Source organism: Strongylocentrotus purpuratus, unplaced genomic scaffold, assembly GCF_000002235.5.
Source record: "Strongylocentrotus purpuratus isolate Spur 01 unplaced genomic scaffold, Spur_5.0 spur5_scaffold_11, whole genome shotgun sequence".
Classification (NCBI taxonomy): domain Eukaryota; kingdom Metazoa; phylum Echinodermata; class Echinoidea; order Camarodonta; family Strongylocentrotidae; genus Strongylocentrotus; species Strongylocentrotus purpuratus.
This window is the reverse complement of record NW_022145596.1, coordinates 10,725,617-10,741,251: the sequence shown is the minus strand read 5'-3', so window position 1 is coordinate 10,741,251 and position 15,635 is coordinate 10,725,617. Positions and strand designations below refer to the sequence as shown.

The 15,635-nt window shown below is 36.9% G+C and overlaps 1 protein-coding gene across 1 annotated transcript; it reads left to right on the top strand.

The window, feature by feature from the left end:
* The first annotated feature begins 1,231 nt into the window (after nucleotides 1–1,231).
* On the top strand, nucleotides 1,232–10,232 carry LOC115922219 (sodium- and chloride-dependent taurine transporter-like). Its single transcript, XM_030980618.1, has 6 exons — nucleotides 1,232–1,337; nucleotides 2,275–2,412; nucleotides 5,720–5,822; nucleotides 7,221–7,321; nucleotides 8,828–9,004; nucleotides 10,013–10,232. The coding sequence occupies exons 1-6, from the start codon at nucleotides 1,269–1,271 to the stop codon at nucleotides 10,094–10,096; spliced, it is 672 nt and encodes a 223-aa protein (XP_030836478.1). The 5' UTR covers nucleotides 1,232–1,268; the 3' UTR covers nucleotides 10,097–10,232.
* Nucleotides 10,233–15,635: the final 5,403 nt, after the last annotated feature.

Here is a 15,635-nt window from a genome sequence, read left to right as displayed (position 1 = left end):
AGAGGGATGAGGGCTCCTCTTCCCACCCTCTAACCTTAAACATATACCTAACACCCCTGGCCTACTGGTGGTGAGGAGGGTGAGGGCTTCACCCCTCCAACCCTCTAACCTTAAAGATAAAGACCAGTTATATAAGTAGACTTGTGGGTGCACCATGTGAGATAGAGGGAGGATTGAGGAGTCCTGAAAAGGACTTTCGGTAATCTGTCTTGAGGGTTTCTAGTCCTGAAAAGGACATTTGGTATAGTCTTGAAAAAGACTGTTGGTTATCTTTCTTAGCATAATAGTTCTAAGGAGAACTATAGCGCTTGGAGAGGATGAGTGGCGGGAGTGGCTCTACGTTTCGAACAGGTTGACTATCCGTCGTCAGGAGTGATTATACCAACAGTCCTTTTCAGGACTACAAACCCTCAAGAAAGATTACCCGCAAGTCTACTGTACAGGCGCGTACGCAGGATTTTTTCAAGGGGGGGGGGGGGGTTTAACATTTATAAATCGGGCCGAAAATTTCGCCACGACTCAGCCAGCCGCGGGGGGGGGGGGGGTAAGAGGTCACTTTTTTTTTTTTTTTGGTATCGAAATTTGAAAATTTGACATTTTGCTCCGTTGGGGGGGGGGGGGTAAGGTCATCTTTTTGATGGGATTTTTTTTTTTTTTAATTAAAAAAATTAAAATTTAAAAAAAAAATCCAAAAGGGGGGGTTAGGGAAATTTAGGGGGGGGGAGGGTTTACACACAAAAAAAATACCAAAGGGGGGGTTTAACCCCCCAAACCCCCCCCCCCTCAATGATTATGAGGAGTAGAGGATTTTCTCTCCCCCCCCCCCACCCCCACCCCCATCCTGTCTCGTACAACGTTTGAAATAAATACGTTGTGGGCGACTGAGTACCACATTAGTCTACCAATGATACATCTTGGTGATGAGGAACATTTTCAAAATGTTTATCTCCTTCCTTTTGATAAATTATCATTTTCTATATTTATATCAGTTATTTCGTTTTCTTTTTAATTTGGATTTATATTAATACGAAATACCGTCTCTAAGATATCTTTACCCCAGTCATCGGATTCATTCACGCAAAATGTGCACTACTTATATCGAGCGTTTTATGAAACAAACCACGTGAAATTCGAATCCCTCATCGGCACCCTCGTTACAACATACGCAGTAAATCATTCATTTTCTCCCATCTGATTTTGTTTGGTTTTGTTTGATTACTTCAGGTCCTCGTCTATTTTTCGAGGTCTTTCCACGTGCGTTTGCTCTAATGCCTCTATCAAGGGTCTCGGCAATTTTCTTCTTCCTAGTGGTCCTAAAGATTGGGCTCAACTCTCAGGTAATCGGGGAAGGATCAAGGACTTGGCCAAAATGGGATGGCGGGGGTCAGAATTCTGACAAGAATTAGAGGCATCAAAATCATCAGAATATCTCTACTGCTCTTTTTTACTCGTACCCAGAGTGTCTGACAAGCAATAACAAAAGTCATCACATATTTTCTATAATGATTTGTAACACAAATTAAGTTAGAAAATCTCTGACAAGAAAAAAAAGAGGGATCTGGACCGCATTGACCCCCCTCTGGATCAGCCTTTGTAAGTTTAATGTCTATAAACGAAATGGCTATAAGAAAGACATTGTGGATCTTCATACCAAAATCCTTTAATTCCAATGTTTTTAATTCGACTGTTTTCATTTAACTTATTTGTAGCATAAGCAGGTTTCAGAATGTATTAATCTATGCCTGATATTTGTTTTAAAAAAAGACTCGATCGAGAATCTTTATCTGTAGATTGCATTTGCTTTACCTATACTTAATTTCCAAATAGTTAGACCTATATTTTATTTCCCATTCGCCCTTTTAAATATGTTTAACTTTGATAACCTTTTCAACCTCTACAACATTTCAACTGTGTAAGGTCTGTACTGGCCGAAAAGGCCAACCCTTTTTCAACTTCTTCAAACTTGTTCAACATTTTCCGACCTTCAATCTTTTCACCTTTTTCTCAACCTCTAAACCGTTTCGACCTTTTTCATCCGCTTGATTTAAGCATTGTCATTCCTTTAAACATCTTAAACTTTTCCAAAAAATTTGAGAAAAAAAAATATTCTTCGTTCTGCTCGATTCAGGTAATATTTTGATACTTTGATAGTGTCGACAAAAGACCATGTGGATGAGAAAGCATAGCTTATAATTTTCTCTCTAAACACACAACCAACAACTCCCCATTTCATGAACTAAAAAAATTATTTTTATCCTCCATTTTCGACGTTAGCTCGTCATGGTGAAGGCGTTCATCACGTCTGTCTTGGATCTTTTCCCTACCTGGCTGCGGATTGGGTATTATAAAGAGCTATTCGTGTTGGGAGTCTGCTTTGTAAACTTCCTCATTGGCCTCTGTATGGTAACTCAGGTAAGCTATCGACTCGTGTAGATATTTAGTGGTCTAATAAATAAGTTAATGGAAACATAATACTACCAATGATAAACTTAATGCTATTGGACATTTGCATATAAATATATAGGGCACATCGTGCACGGTAGGAGCTCAAGGTGCTCCAATATTACCCCGGCTTTGCGAGGCTACCGATTTCGGTGCTCACAGCATTCAAGGAACTCTTTCCTACCAGTACCCAATTAACACCTGGATGGAGAGTGGCGTATGTAGATTGATGTCTTGCAAAAGGACATTAGTTCCGTTGGAGAACTTGAACTGCATCCCTGCGATCCACAATCTGAAGACGTTTCCACTTGACCACGACAGCTCTAAACTTCTGAGGGTGGTTGATGAGGAATTCATTCATCAAATCTATCTCATAGAGGGTTGTATGATAATATCGGCCTAATAATAGATATTTTCTCTAGAGAATGGGGATTTTCATCTGTTTTGAGCAAGGTGGGCGTTAACTCGTAAACTTTAAAACGGACTAAACGTCAATCTGGCTCTGAGCAGATGTTGAATTATTATTTGTTAATACAGAGCAACTGGGAAAGGTCCTCAAAAGTTATGTCATGGATTTACCAATTTGCATTCAATTGCTGACAATTTATAACATGTATAGTTTCAAAAAGCCAGTGAGGAATATGGACTGTACCTCATTATTAAGAAGACAAAGGTAATGATATGTGGAGGAAAGAATGACCATCATATTCAAGCTGATGGAGAGGATATCGAAGTAGTCAACCCTGTCAACTTCCCGGGCTCTCTGATTGTGGATGGTGGTGGAAGCTCACCAGAAATTAGATGACGTCTCGACATGGCTACATTATCTGCCATAAGCCTTACTGACATCTGGAAAGACAGAGGGATCTCAAGGAACACCAAGATTCTTATGATGATTGCTCTGGTCTTTCCAATCGCTACATACGGGTCAGAGACGTGGGCGCTTGGAGCAGCAGATAGAAAGAAAATCAATGCTTTAGAAATGTGGTGTTGGAGGAGGATGCTGAGGATATCCTGGAAGGCTCATAAATCAAATGATTTTGTCAAGAACCAAATTGGAGCGGAAGCCACCCTATGCCAGAAGATAGATAAGAACAAGTTGCGGTATTTTGACACATTTCTAGGAGAGAAGGTGACAACCTGGAGAAGATCATTACCCAAGGTCATGTTGAGGGTCAACGGAAACGTGGTTGGCAAAAAGTTCGATGGGCTGATGGAATAAAAAGGATTACTGGCATGAACATCTGCACAGCTAATCGCTATGACCAGCATAGAATTGGTTGGAACTTCATCATAATTATGGGGTCAAAAAGGGTCAGTCATGACTCATAGGACGCCGACGACGACGAGGATTATCACTAATGATATTATCATTATTATTAGTAGTAGTAGTTGTAGTAGTAGTAGTAGTAGTAGTAGTGGCAGTAGTATTGTTATCACTATTATTATTATTATATCCCGCATACTAAGAATCTTGCAATCTGATTGGTCTAAACGAGGTCACATGATCAATGAAAGATAAGTACTATCTCCCTGCCATAGGACTTTTGTACCGTAATTTTTTGCTGCTGCCCCACTTGCCCATTGAATAAGCGTAGCAAAGTAGGTTACGCGAAATGTCAATGTCAATGTCAATGTCAATGTCAAATGAGCGCGCATCGACTGTATTACATGTATGCGTGTTGTGCTTTGTAAAATCTAGCTGAAGATAAACTGTCTGCAGAATCAGTTCTGACTTTTAAATATGTAAAATTCACTTTAAATAGACCTTATTGCCGATATGGGATATAAAGCAAATATTAACATCCTTTACTCGGGCAATGTATACAAACTATCATCGCCTCTGTGATCTCGGGGCTACCATCATCCCTCGCCTTGCGGCTCGGTATGATAGTAGCCCCGACATCACCTCGGCGATGATAGTTTGTATTATATACCTCATTTTAAGATTCTTTACTAATCCTGTCTTCTGATTGGTTGAAAATGCAGTCATGTTCTTAACCATGCCCGCTAATTGAAATTCATAGTCATTTTCCCGGCTCTACCGGTTTATATCCATTTTTCATAGCACTTTTTCCATGGCTGTAAAACGTGACGTCATTTTGCTGCGATCCCCATTTTGGTTTACGTGTTACCGTATAAGTTTCTTTTGTGCGATGACCAGTGGCGGATCCAGGGGGGGGGTTGGGGGGTTGCAACCCCCCCCCCCCCTTGGGCGGCCCAAAAAAAAAAAAAAAAAAAAAAAAGGGAAAAAAAAAGAAAAAAAGAAAGAAAAAAAGAACGCACGCTGGAGAGAAACCCTTTCAAGTGCAAATATTGTGAGAAGATATTCAACTCATCTGGTAACTTAACCAAACACATGATAACTCTGGATATAACTATGTATTAAACTGTTACTTGATTTAAAAAGACGTTATCATGCACTGCTTTTTATGGTCTCCATTGTGTTAATAGATGCCAGGAAAACATCACTTACGGGGTTCAAATAAACACCCCCCCAAAAATCGGCTCGCCGCTTCGCGGCTCGTGGACGATGCTCCGCATCGTCATTATTTTGGTCAACCCCCCCCTTAGCAAAAAGCTAGATCCGCCCCTGGATGACCGATGCGCAATACCGTTAACGGTGTTTGAGTGCAATTCGATTTTGGTCGCTGCATTCAGGCGACGAATCTACCAATCCACGCAGCGCAGACGACCGATCGCCATTTTGTGTACATCTACACCAAGTAGACTAGACGCACAGTCTGTGTAAATATGTTGCGAATTTGTGAATTTATAAAGTTACTGTTCATGTTCTACTGTTCTACTGGAGCACAGCTTGTTGGTGATATCATCCTGTACAAAAGTTACTGTTCGTGTAAACGTGTTTGGTATTCCCTGTTCTACTGGAGCACAGCTTGTTGGATTTCATACAGTGTACACAAGTTATTGTTGGTGTTAATATTCATGACTTCAAAGAGATGGAAACCTAAATGGGTGAGTCAACATTTTCCTTTTTTTCGGTATATAAAATATATATTGACTGCTTTTAATATTCGAGGCATAGTTGTTTCTATAGGGTCTCGGGAAACTCACAACCTGCTATGACCCCGCGGCGCAAGCGCCTTGGGGTCATAGCAGGTTGTGAGTTTCCCTTGACCCTATAGAAACCACTATGCCTCTCAAAGCAGTCAATATATCCTTACCATAACCCTCGTAGTCGATTAATATTTGCTTATTGTCATCATCATTATGATTATGATTGTTATATTTTTTGCTATTATTGATTACATTTTAGGGTGGTCTCTACGTCTTCACGCTCTTTAGTCACTATGGGGATAGTACCTTCCCTATCGTTTGGATATGTTTCTTCGAGAGCATCGCCATCGGATGGTTTTATGGTAAAAAATTCTCTTTAATTTGGTCAGAGTTAAGGAAACGAAACAAGCCATAGCCCAATTAAAATCAATGTAATCTATGACTTTTACTTTATCATCACCAAATTTAACCATGTTTTTTATCATATTTCTGTTCTTTGCAAACTGTGGATGAGCCTTAACTCTAGTACATGTGAGCGAAACAAATATCCATGTTAAAGGTATATATTGGACAAATAAAAACATTGAATTGTGGCTATAAACTGCCCCTGGTCCCGATTTAGTCTGGATACTTCTTCAACGAATCGTTAACATTGCTAGGGGCGCCAGCAGACCGCGGCGTTAGGCTAGAAGTTGAAAAATAATGATAAAAATAGGACCCTGGTGGTTGCATGTTTCGTTATTCATATTGTAGAAGAAAAAACAGTTAAGGACAGTCACTATCAACTGTTGAAATTGAAGAGTAAATCCTAAAGGAGAGAGGCGAAACTTTACCTGTTTGTGGTTTTAAAAAATGGAACATGTATGTCTGTTGGGTTTAATTTTACCAAACATTGGGTAAATTGTCACCAATTTTGGTACATGCGTTGAATCGTACACAAAATGTTTTCACTTTCCTTGCTTTTCCATCATAAGTAAACATTAAACCAATTTTGTTTAGGTAATGACACTTAGGGCAATAATAATATTATTAAAGTATTGAAACGAGTGTAAATTTGTTTGGAGTGTGCTACTCTATGGATTAGAGGCATGAATTATGAAACAACGGACATCAAAACGTTTTGAATGTGGCTGCGGGGGGGGGGGGGGTGCGTGATGTGGCAGAAATAGGTTTGGTCAATAGAGTTACAAAGTGAAGTCTCACGAAAGAGTGGGGGAGGAGCGAAAGATTGAAACATCATGGAAGGAGAAACTGAAGAAATGGATTAAACAGACTCTACGGCATGATACAGACTCCTGATCAAAAGATATCATTGAGGGAAGGGTGGAAGGAATAAGACCGATGGCAAGGAAAAGAATAATGATGTTGGATGGTATCAAAGCTAATGATACATGCCGAAAGATGAAGGAAATAGCGCAAGACAGACAAGGGTGGGGGTGTTTTTTTGTTTAAAACCTGCGTATAGCATAGCAATATAGAAATAAATGTTGCATGTATCTTTTCGACCATTTTTCAATTTTAATTTATGTATTTACATTTTTTGTGTGTATCTAAGGTAATGGGACGATTCTCATACAACATTGTCGAGATTCTAACATGGAGACACTTTATGGTACATCGTTATAAGCTGGTCAGTCACTGTCACAACGTATGAAAACTAGTTTTAAGTGTAACTTTTGACATCTTCAGATTATCGCAAATTATCAAAGTATTGAAAGGAATGTGTAACTTCTTAATTTTCTTCCCTCTTTTGCTTAAAGGAGTTAGAAGGTTCTCCCGAGACATTGCCGAGATGCTAAGATGGCAACAGATTGAATGGTACATAATCTGCTGGCCAGTCACTGTTCCTATTATTGCTCTGGTAAATATCTCTCCGAATATAGATGGCCCTTATTCTACTGACATTAAGGATATATTTTTCTCTGAATGTTAAGGATTCCAAGTTGCTGTACTACAATGAATATTTGAGCTTCAAATAGTATTATAAAGAGATATTGCGAGGTCAAATACTCTCTCATTAGACACATAAGCTCCAATCTAAAAGAGTCAGAAACAAAATAACGGTTTTGTTTTTTACTCTTGTGCCCCAATCCCTTTTAATTTTTAGAACGAAGAGGTTTTAGAACAAAAAGGCACTTCAAAATGAGACAACTAGTCTTTTGTTTGCTTGCTGGTCAGAATGTGCTTTTTTTTTCTTCAACATGTTCCCGCCCGTGTCCAAAGATTGCTTTTTCCGCCCCTATATTTCAATCCCACTTTTTAAATACCGATATTTACCATGAACTTGCACATCAATATTAAAGTTCACACAAAGTTTTGGGAAATTTTGAAATTGGTTGGATAGTGATTCTTTACTATTTTGAAATATTTGGATGCCCCATTGGATGTATTATAAGCACTAAAAAAGGGTAGCACCTAAAAGTAAAACGCTTCTGCTTTCGAGTAAAGTTGAATATCAACATACCGGTGCTCCCGGTAAATTTCAAATAGCTGCGACCATGAAAATCTCAAAATATACATTTTTTATTTTTAATTTCCAAACGGAAATGGCCAATCGTTCGATTTTAGTCAAGAAACATCGTTTTATGGCTCGATTAATATCTTGACCTCAAGAGGGAGGTATACAACATTATTATTTATTATTTACAATTTGATAACTTTAGACTCAATTTCAACCGCGACAACGATCACTGAATATTGTAGGATCACATATGCTTCCAATATGTTCATTTGAACCAAATTCATGACCCCATACCAAAACTTTGTATTACCTATAACAAATGAATGGTGATTAATTGATTTGAGTCTAACTAAATTGAATTCATTGATTCAGCTGTCATTGTAACAGAAATTGTTCTGTTTTAAAATCTATAATCCGATCGCAAAGACCTTCCAAAAATCATCATACGTAAAGATCCACTCTTAAAAATTGTGATATATCACTGTGATTACTATGGGAAATTACACATAAACACACAATCAACGTCGGCATGCATAGCGCAAACGCGCGAAATATAAAACAGATCGCGACTTGGTCACCAAACTTTCCCAGAGTTCATTTGAAATAGGACCCGAACGTATACTGGTATTTCTAAAATATTGGCTATTGGATAGCAAGAATTTCAATACATATCAGTACAAAGATGACAATGGTATGATATATATTCTGAGCATGATTTCTATAGGCAATACAATACTTGGACACTTGGTATTAGAACTGGCCTATACAGCTGATTTCTTGAAAGTCTTTGCGACCATTATTAATTAAAAATAATTGAGACACATGGAACAAATCAACACGATCGGTTTATCCTGGGAGGTGTTCCTGATTTGTCAAATAATCATGTAAAATACATTCTATTCTCAGCTCGTTTGGATCGGCAACATAGTGTACTGGGCCCCGCTGTCCTATTCCTCTGGCTACCCGAGCTGGGCCGACAGGCTCGGCTTTTGTATGACCCTCTCGTCGATGGTGTGGATTCCCGCAGGAGGGGTCTACTCCATCTATTACCACATGATCAAAGGTGAAGGGCCCACTATGACGGTAAGATTATGAAGAGGATTTTAGGGCTTATAATTGCTGATCCTCAAAGGGAATACGGCTTCCTTTTGAGCAACGGGTGTGCCGAGTAGCACAAAAATAATGCATCTTCTTTGTTTTTGTTGCTGTTGTTTGGTATTGTTGTGCCTACAGGGATGTAAACAGGGAGCCAAGGGGACTACCATTTTTCTCATGCCGCCTCCTAGGCGGAAATTTGTAAATAAGTGCACCCCCCCCCCCTAAAGTAAAATTCTAAATGTAGGCTAGGCCTGGACTTTTTTTATTTGTTGGAGGAAATTCACTTTGTTTTCTTTTATTGGGTGGGGGGGGGGGGGGTTATAAGTGCCAATTCCAAAGAAGCCTATAAGGCAAGTGTGTGTGAAGATTTCCGGACAATTAGCCTTATGAGCCATGTAACCTGTAAGTTGCTCGTAAAGATCATTCTCAAAAGAATAAAAATTCAAATTGACAATGAAGTAGGAAAGGAACAGTTTGGTTTCAAACCTCAAAGTGGTACTAGAGAAACCATATTCACTTCGTTTGAAGTCCACTCCATGCTGTCAGATAAATAGTGAAATTCACTCTCATAAGAATTATTAAACCATTCTTCTTTCAGTGCAATTATTTCAGTCCTCTGGGTAGAGTATTTTCGTACTTTGGTGCAGTTCTGTAAACGAGTGCATCATGCTGCATATCGTGTGAGCCTCAACAAAGGTTCTAACGGGTTAAGGAAGTAGTAAAAAGTGCTCCTTGTGCAAGTAAAAACTAGCTCCTTCTCCGACTTCTTCTGACCAGGTGTTACCCCCAACCAGCTGCCTCTGAATCTGCTCCATTTCTTTCAAGTAGATTTAAAACCAAACGAGTGATTTTTTTTTTTTTTGGGGGGGGGGTTCACTCCTCACATTACTGCGTTTCAATAATTTTTTTTGTTTTTATTATTATTTTTTATTTGAAATTTGTGCCTTTTAACATGTTTAACAATGATTCTTCATTTCGTTTTCTCCATTTCAGAGGCTGAAAAAGGTTATTCAACCCGCTATCGTTCCCTTTCGTGACGAAGTACCTGTAGAACCAGCTGGTGTGGAAATGACCTAATATCATGAGTGTCAATTAAACAAAAACTTCATGTAATAGTGGAAAAGATTGAAAAAAATAATCACTTGCAGTTTTGAAGTCGTATGCTATCTCTGAAATGATACGGAATTATATAAATACTTTAAATTGTTTAATTTTCTTCGCTTTCAATTTATATTTGATGAGAATTCCAAGTCATTGGATCGCAAACTTATAATAGGCCTATTCAATTTTACCTGATTACAAAATTGTGATTTTGAAATATATTGGGCAAAATTCGTAAAAAAAACAAAAGCGGTTCAATAATTATGCTTTTTTTTTTTCCTCCTCAAAATTATTATGGTAGCTTGGCTTACAGTAAATTTTATTCGTATTTGAAAAGATCGGCGTAGGCGTAGTTATGGGCGCAATTTGTTTTAATGAGCTAACGTTTAATGTTGTCCAAAATTAATACTTCTTTCGATTTTCTATATCTCGCGAACGAAATAGCCAAATGTAGGCCTGTAGTTTGGTTATTACCATATCATGTCGAATTTGTAGTATACCTTTTTTTACATTCTCATATACTTGAAATGCCTATATCATGAAAAACAGGAATTTAACTGAATGCCCTGAAACGCGGCTGCACGCTGCACTCTGTGCGTTGGAATTTACGTGTGTGTGTGATTGATTGATTGATTTTTATTCGACAAGCTTCCAACATACAACAATATACAATAATAACAGATCAAAAATAAGTCAGCTTGAACAGGATAACCCACGAAAGCTCGAGAGCTTATTTCCAGTGGGGTCCCTTACAGACATGTATACAATTAATAAATTAAAATAGTAATATTTACAGACAGATAAGAAAATTAAAAGAACTACTTATTAAAGATAATAATAACAACATTAAACTGATGATAGAAATGATATTAAGTACAAGAAGAAAAAGAAGAAGGAGAAGAAGAAAAAGAGGAGAAGGAAGAAGAGGAAAATAATGATGAATTTGTAGAATTTCTATAACGTACGAAAACATAAGTATATACAACATGAAAAAGTATGAACCGACAGAAGAATAACAATTTCAATCATATAACATGTCATTCACTTCTCTTCTCTGACTGTCAAGTATTAGGTATTCCTTTAATTTCCTCTTAAAATGATCATAGTTTCCTATTTCTTTTACACCATTGGGAAGGGAATTCCAATGTTTTATGGCATTGTAATAAAACGAATTTCCAATACTACCTACTCTTTCTGGTAAGTTAAAGTTGAATCGTCTATTTCTTGTATTATAATCATGTACGTCAGTAACAAGATCGAAGTTGGATCGAATATAATGATTCGCCCTAGTATGATATATTTTATGCACGTGATGCAATGCGAGTTGTTTTGATCTTTGGTCGACTTCAAGAAAACCAGCTTTAGAAAGTTCGCTATAGCCAACATGAGTTCTTGGACCAGAACAGTTGATAAATCTCACCATTTTGTTCTGTATAATCTTCAACTTCTTTTGATCTGACTTGTTTATGTTACTGTACCATGCAGGGTTAGCATAGTCAAATAAACATTGAATAAGAGCAAAACAGAGTGTACGTCTTGCTTTTAAATCCATACAACTTTGATATCTGTACAAAAATTTCAGACGAGAATTTGCTTTTTTTACAACTGATTCTACTAAACATGAAAATGAAATTGCGCTAGCCAACTCAATGCCTAAATACTTCACAGACTCTTTTCTCTTGATTGCTTGATTATTGTGTGTCACTTTGAATTCAAATGACTTTTTAGAACTACTTTTAGAACAAAATAAAATGCTTTCTGTTTTTCCCAAGTGTAAAGAAAGCTTATTATCAGTCATCCAATCGACACACGTAGACAGCTGTTCACTGAGCTTTTCCTCTATATATTTAGGATCAGGATTTGAATAGAGTAGTACGCTGTCATCTGCGTACAATAATAGTTTGAAGTCTTTTATACAAATACACATATCATTTATATAACTTGAAAATAGAATTGGGCCTAAAATACTTCCCTGAGGAACACTGCATGTTATAGGCATTAGTTTGGAACGAATATCATGAATGGCCACTACTTGGTGCCGATTAGATAAGTAGGATCTGAACCAATCTAAACTTGCCTTATCAAAACCCATTAGTTGTAACTTCTTCAATAAGACGCAATGATTAACTGTATCAAAAGCTTTTTGCAGATCAAGGAGCACCATACCAACAAAGCGTCCTTGGGAAGTTTCTCTCCTCAAATAATCAGTCAAATGAATTAGACATGTTTCAGTCGAATAATCATATCGAAAACCAGATTGAAATTCATAAATTATATCATTTTCTTTGAAGTATCTTTCAATTTGAACACAGACCGATTTTTCTAGAATCTTTGATGCTACGCTTAAAACACTAATAGGTCTATAGTTGCTAACATCAGTTTTATCTTTCTTTTTATAAAGTGGAGTCACTTTTGCTATTTTCATATCTTCTGGAAAAGTACTCGTCAAGATAGATAGGTTCATTAAGTAACTTAGAGGCTTAAATAAAACCTTCGCACCATCTTTTAGAAATTTAGCTGGAATCAAGTCTAACCCAGTACTTTTTGATACATTCAACTTACGTAACTCTTTGAAAACAAATTGTTCACTGATTGGTAATAACTCGAAGCTGTTTTCACGTACACCTTTTCTTTAGTAAAGGAACAGGAAAGGAACAGTTTGGTTTCAAACCTCAAAGTGGTACTAGAGAAACCATATTCACTTCGTTTGAAGTCCACTCCATGCTGTCAGATAAATAGTGAAATTCACTCTCATAAGAATTATTAAACCATTCTTCTTTCAGTGCAATTATTTCAGTCCTCTGGGTAGAGTATTTTCGTACTTTGGTGCAGTTCTGTAAACGAGTGCATCATGCTGCATATCGTGTGAGCCTCAACAAAGGTTCTAACGGGTTAAGGAAGTAGTAAAAAGTGCTCCTTGTGCAAGTAAAAACTAGCTCCTTCTCCGACTTCTTCTGACCAGGTGTTACCCCCAACCAGCTGCCTCTGAATCTGCTCCATTTCTTTCAAGTAGATTTAAAACCAAACGAGTGATTTTTTTTTTTGGGGGGGGGGGGGGGGTTCACTCCTCACATTACTGCGTTTCAATAATTTTTTTTGTTTTTATTATTATTTTTTATTTGAAATTTGTGCCTTTTAACATGTTTAACAATGATTCTTCATTTCGTTTTCTCCATTTCAGAGGCTGAAAAAGGTTATTCAACCCGCTATCGTTCCCTTTCGTGACGAAGTACCTGTAGAACCAGCTGGTGTGGAAATGACCTAATATCATGAGTGTCAATTAAACAAAAACTTCATGTAATAGTGGAAAAGATTGAAAAAAATAATCACTTGCAGTTTTGAAGTCGTATGCTATCTCTGAAATGATACGGAATTATATAAATACTTTAAATTGTTTAATTTTCTTCGCTTTCAATTTATATTTGATGAGAATTCCAAGTCATTGGATCGCAAACTTATAATAGGCCTATTCAATTTTACCTGATTACAAAATTGTGATTTTGAAATATATTGGGCAAAATTCGTAAAAAAACAAAAGCGGTTCAATAATTATGCTTTTTTTTTTTCCTCCTCAAAATTATTATGGTAGCTTGGCTTACAGTAAATTTTATTCGTATTTGAAAAGATCGGCGTAGGCGTAGTTATGGGCGCAATTTGTTTTAATGAGCTAACGTTTAATGTTGTCCAAAATTAATACTTCTTTCGATTTTCTATATCTCGCGAACGAAATAGCCAAATGTAGGCCTGTAGTTTGGTTATTACCATATCATGTCGAATTTGTAGTATACCTTTTTTTACATTCTCATATACTTGAAATGCCTATATCATGAAAAACAGGAATTTAACTGAATGCCCTGAAACGCGGCTGCACGCTGCACTCTGTGCGTTGGAATTTACGTGTGTGTGTGATTGATTGATTGATTTTTATTCGACAAGCTTCCAACATACAACAATATACAATAATAACAGATCAAAAATAAGTCAGCTTGAACAGGATAACCCACGAAAGCTCGAGAGCTTATTTCCAGTGGGGTCCCTTACAGACATGTATACAATTAATAAATTAAAATAGTAATATTTACAGACAGATAAGAAAATTAAAAGAACTACTTATTAAAGATAATAATAACAACATTAAACTGATGATAGAAATGATATTAAGTACAAGAAGAAAAAGAAGAAGGAGAAGAAGAAAAAGAGGAGAAGGAAGAAGAGGAAAATAATGATGAATTTGTAGAATTTCTATAACGTACGAAAACATAAGTATATACAACATGAAAAAGTATGAACCGACAGAAGAATAACAATTTCAATCATATAACATGTCATTCACTTCTCTTCTCTGACTGTCAAGTATTAGGTATTCCTTTAATTTCCTCTTAAAATGATCATAGTTTCCTATTTCTTTTACACCATTGGGAAGGGAATTCCAATGTTTTATGGCATTGTAATAAAACGAATTTCCAATACTACCTACTCTTTCTGGTAAGTTAAAGTTGAATCGTCTATTTCTTGTATTATAATCATGTACGTCAGTAACAAGATCGAAGTTGGATCGAATATAATGATTCGCCCTAGTATGATATATTTTATGCACGTGATGCAATGCGAGTTGTTTTGATCTTTGGTCGACTTCAAGAAAACCAGCTTTAGAAAGTTCGCTATAGCCAACATGAGTTCTTGGACCAGAACAGTTGATAAATCTCACCATTTTGTTCTGTATAATCTTCAACTTCTTTTGATCTGACTTGTTTATGTTACTGTACCATGCAGGGTTAGCATAGTCAAATAAACATTGAATAAGAGCAAAACAGAGTGTACGTCTTGCTTTTAAATCCATACAACTTTGATATCTGTACAAAAATTTCAGACGAGAATTTGCTTTTTTTACAACTGATTCTACTAAACATGAAAATGAAATTGCGCTAGCCAACTCAATGCCTAAATACTTCACAGACTCTTTTCTCTTGATTGCTTGATTATTGTGTGTCACTTTGAATTCAAATGACTTTTTAGAACTACTTTTAGAACAAAATAAAATGCTTTCTGTTTTTCCCAAGTGTAAAGAAAGCTTATTATCAGTCATCCAATCGACACACGTAGACAGCTGTTCACTGAGCTTTTCCTCTATATATTTAGGATCAGGATTTGAATAGAGTAGTACGCTGTCATCTGCGTACAATAATAGTTTGAAGTCTTTTATACAAATACACATATCATTTATATAACTTGAAAATAGAATTGGGCCTAAAATACTTCCCTGAGGAACACTGCATGTTATAGGCATTAGTTTGGAACGAATATCATGAATGGCCACTACTTGGTGCCGATTAGATAAGTAGGATCTGAACCAATCTAAACTTGCCTTATCAAAACCCATTAGTTGTAACTTCTTCAATAAGACGCAATGATTAACTGTATCAAAAGCTTTTTGCAGATCAAGGAGCACCATACCAACAAAGCGTCCTTGGGAAGTTTCTCTCCTCAAATAATCAGTCAAATGAATTAGACATGT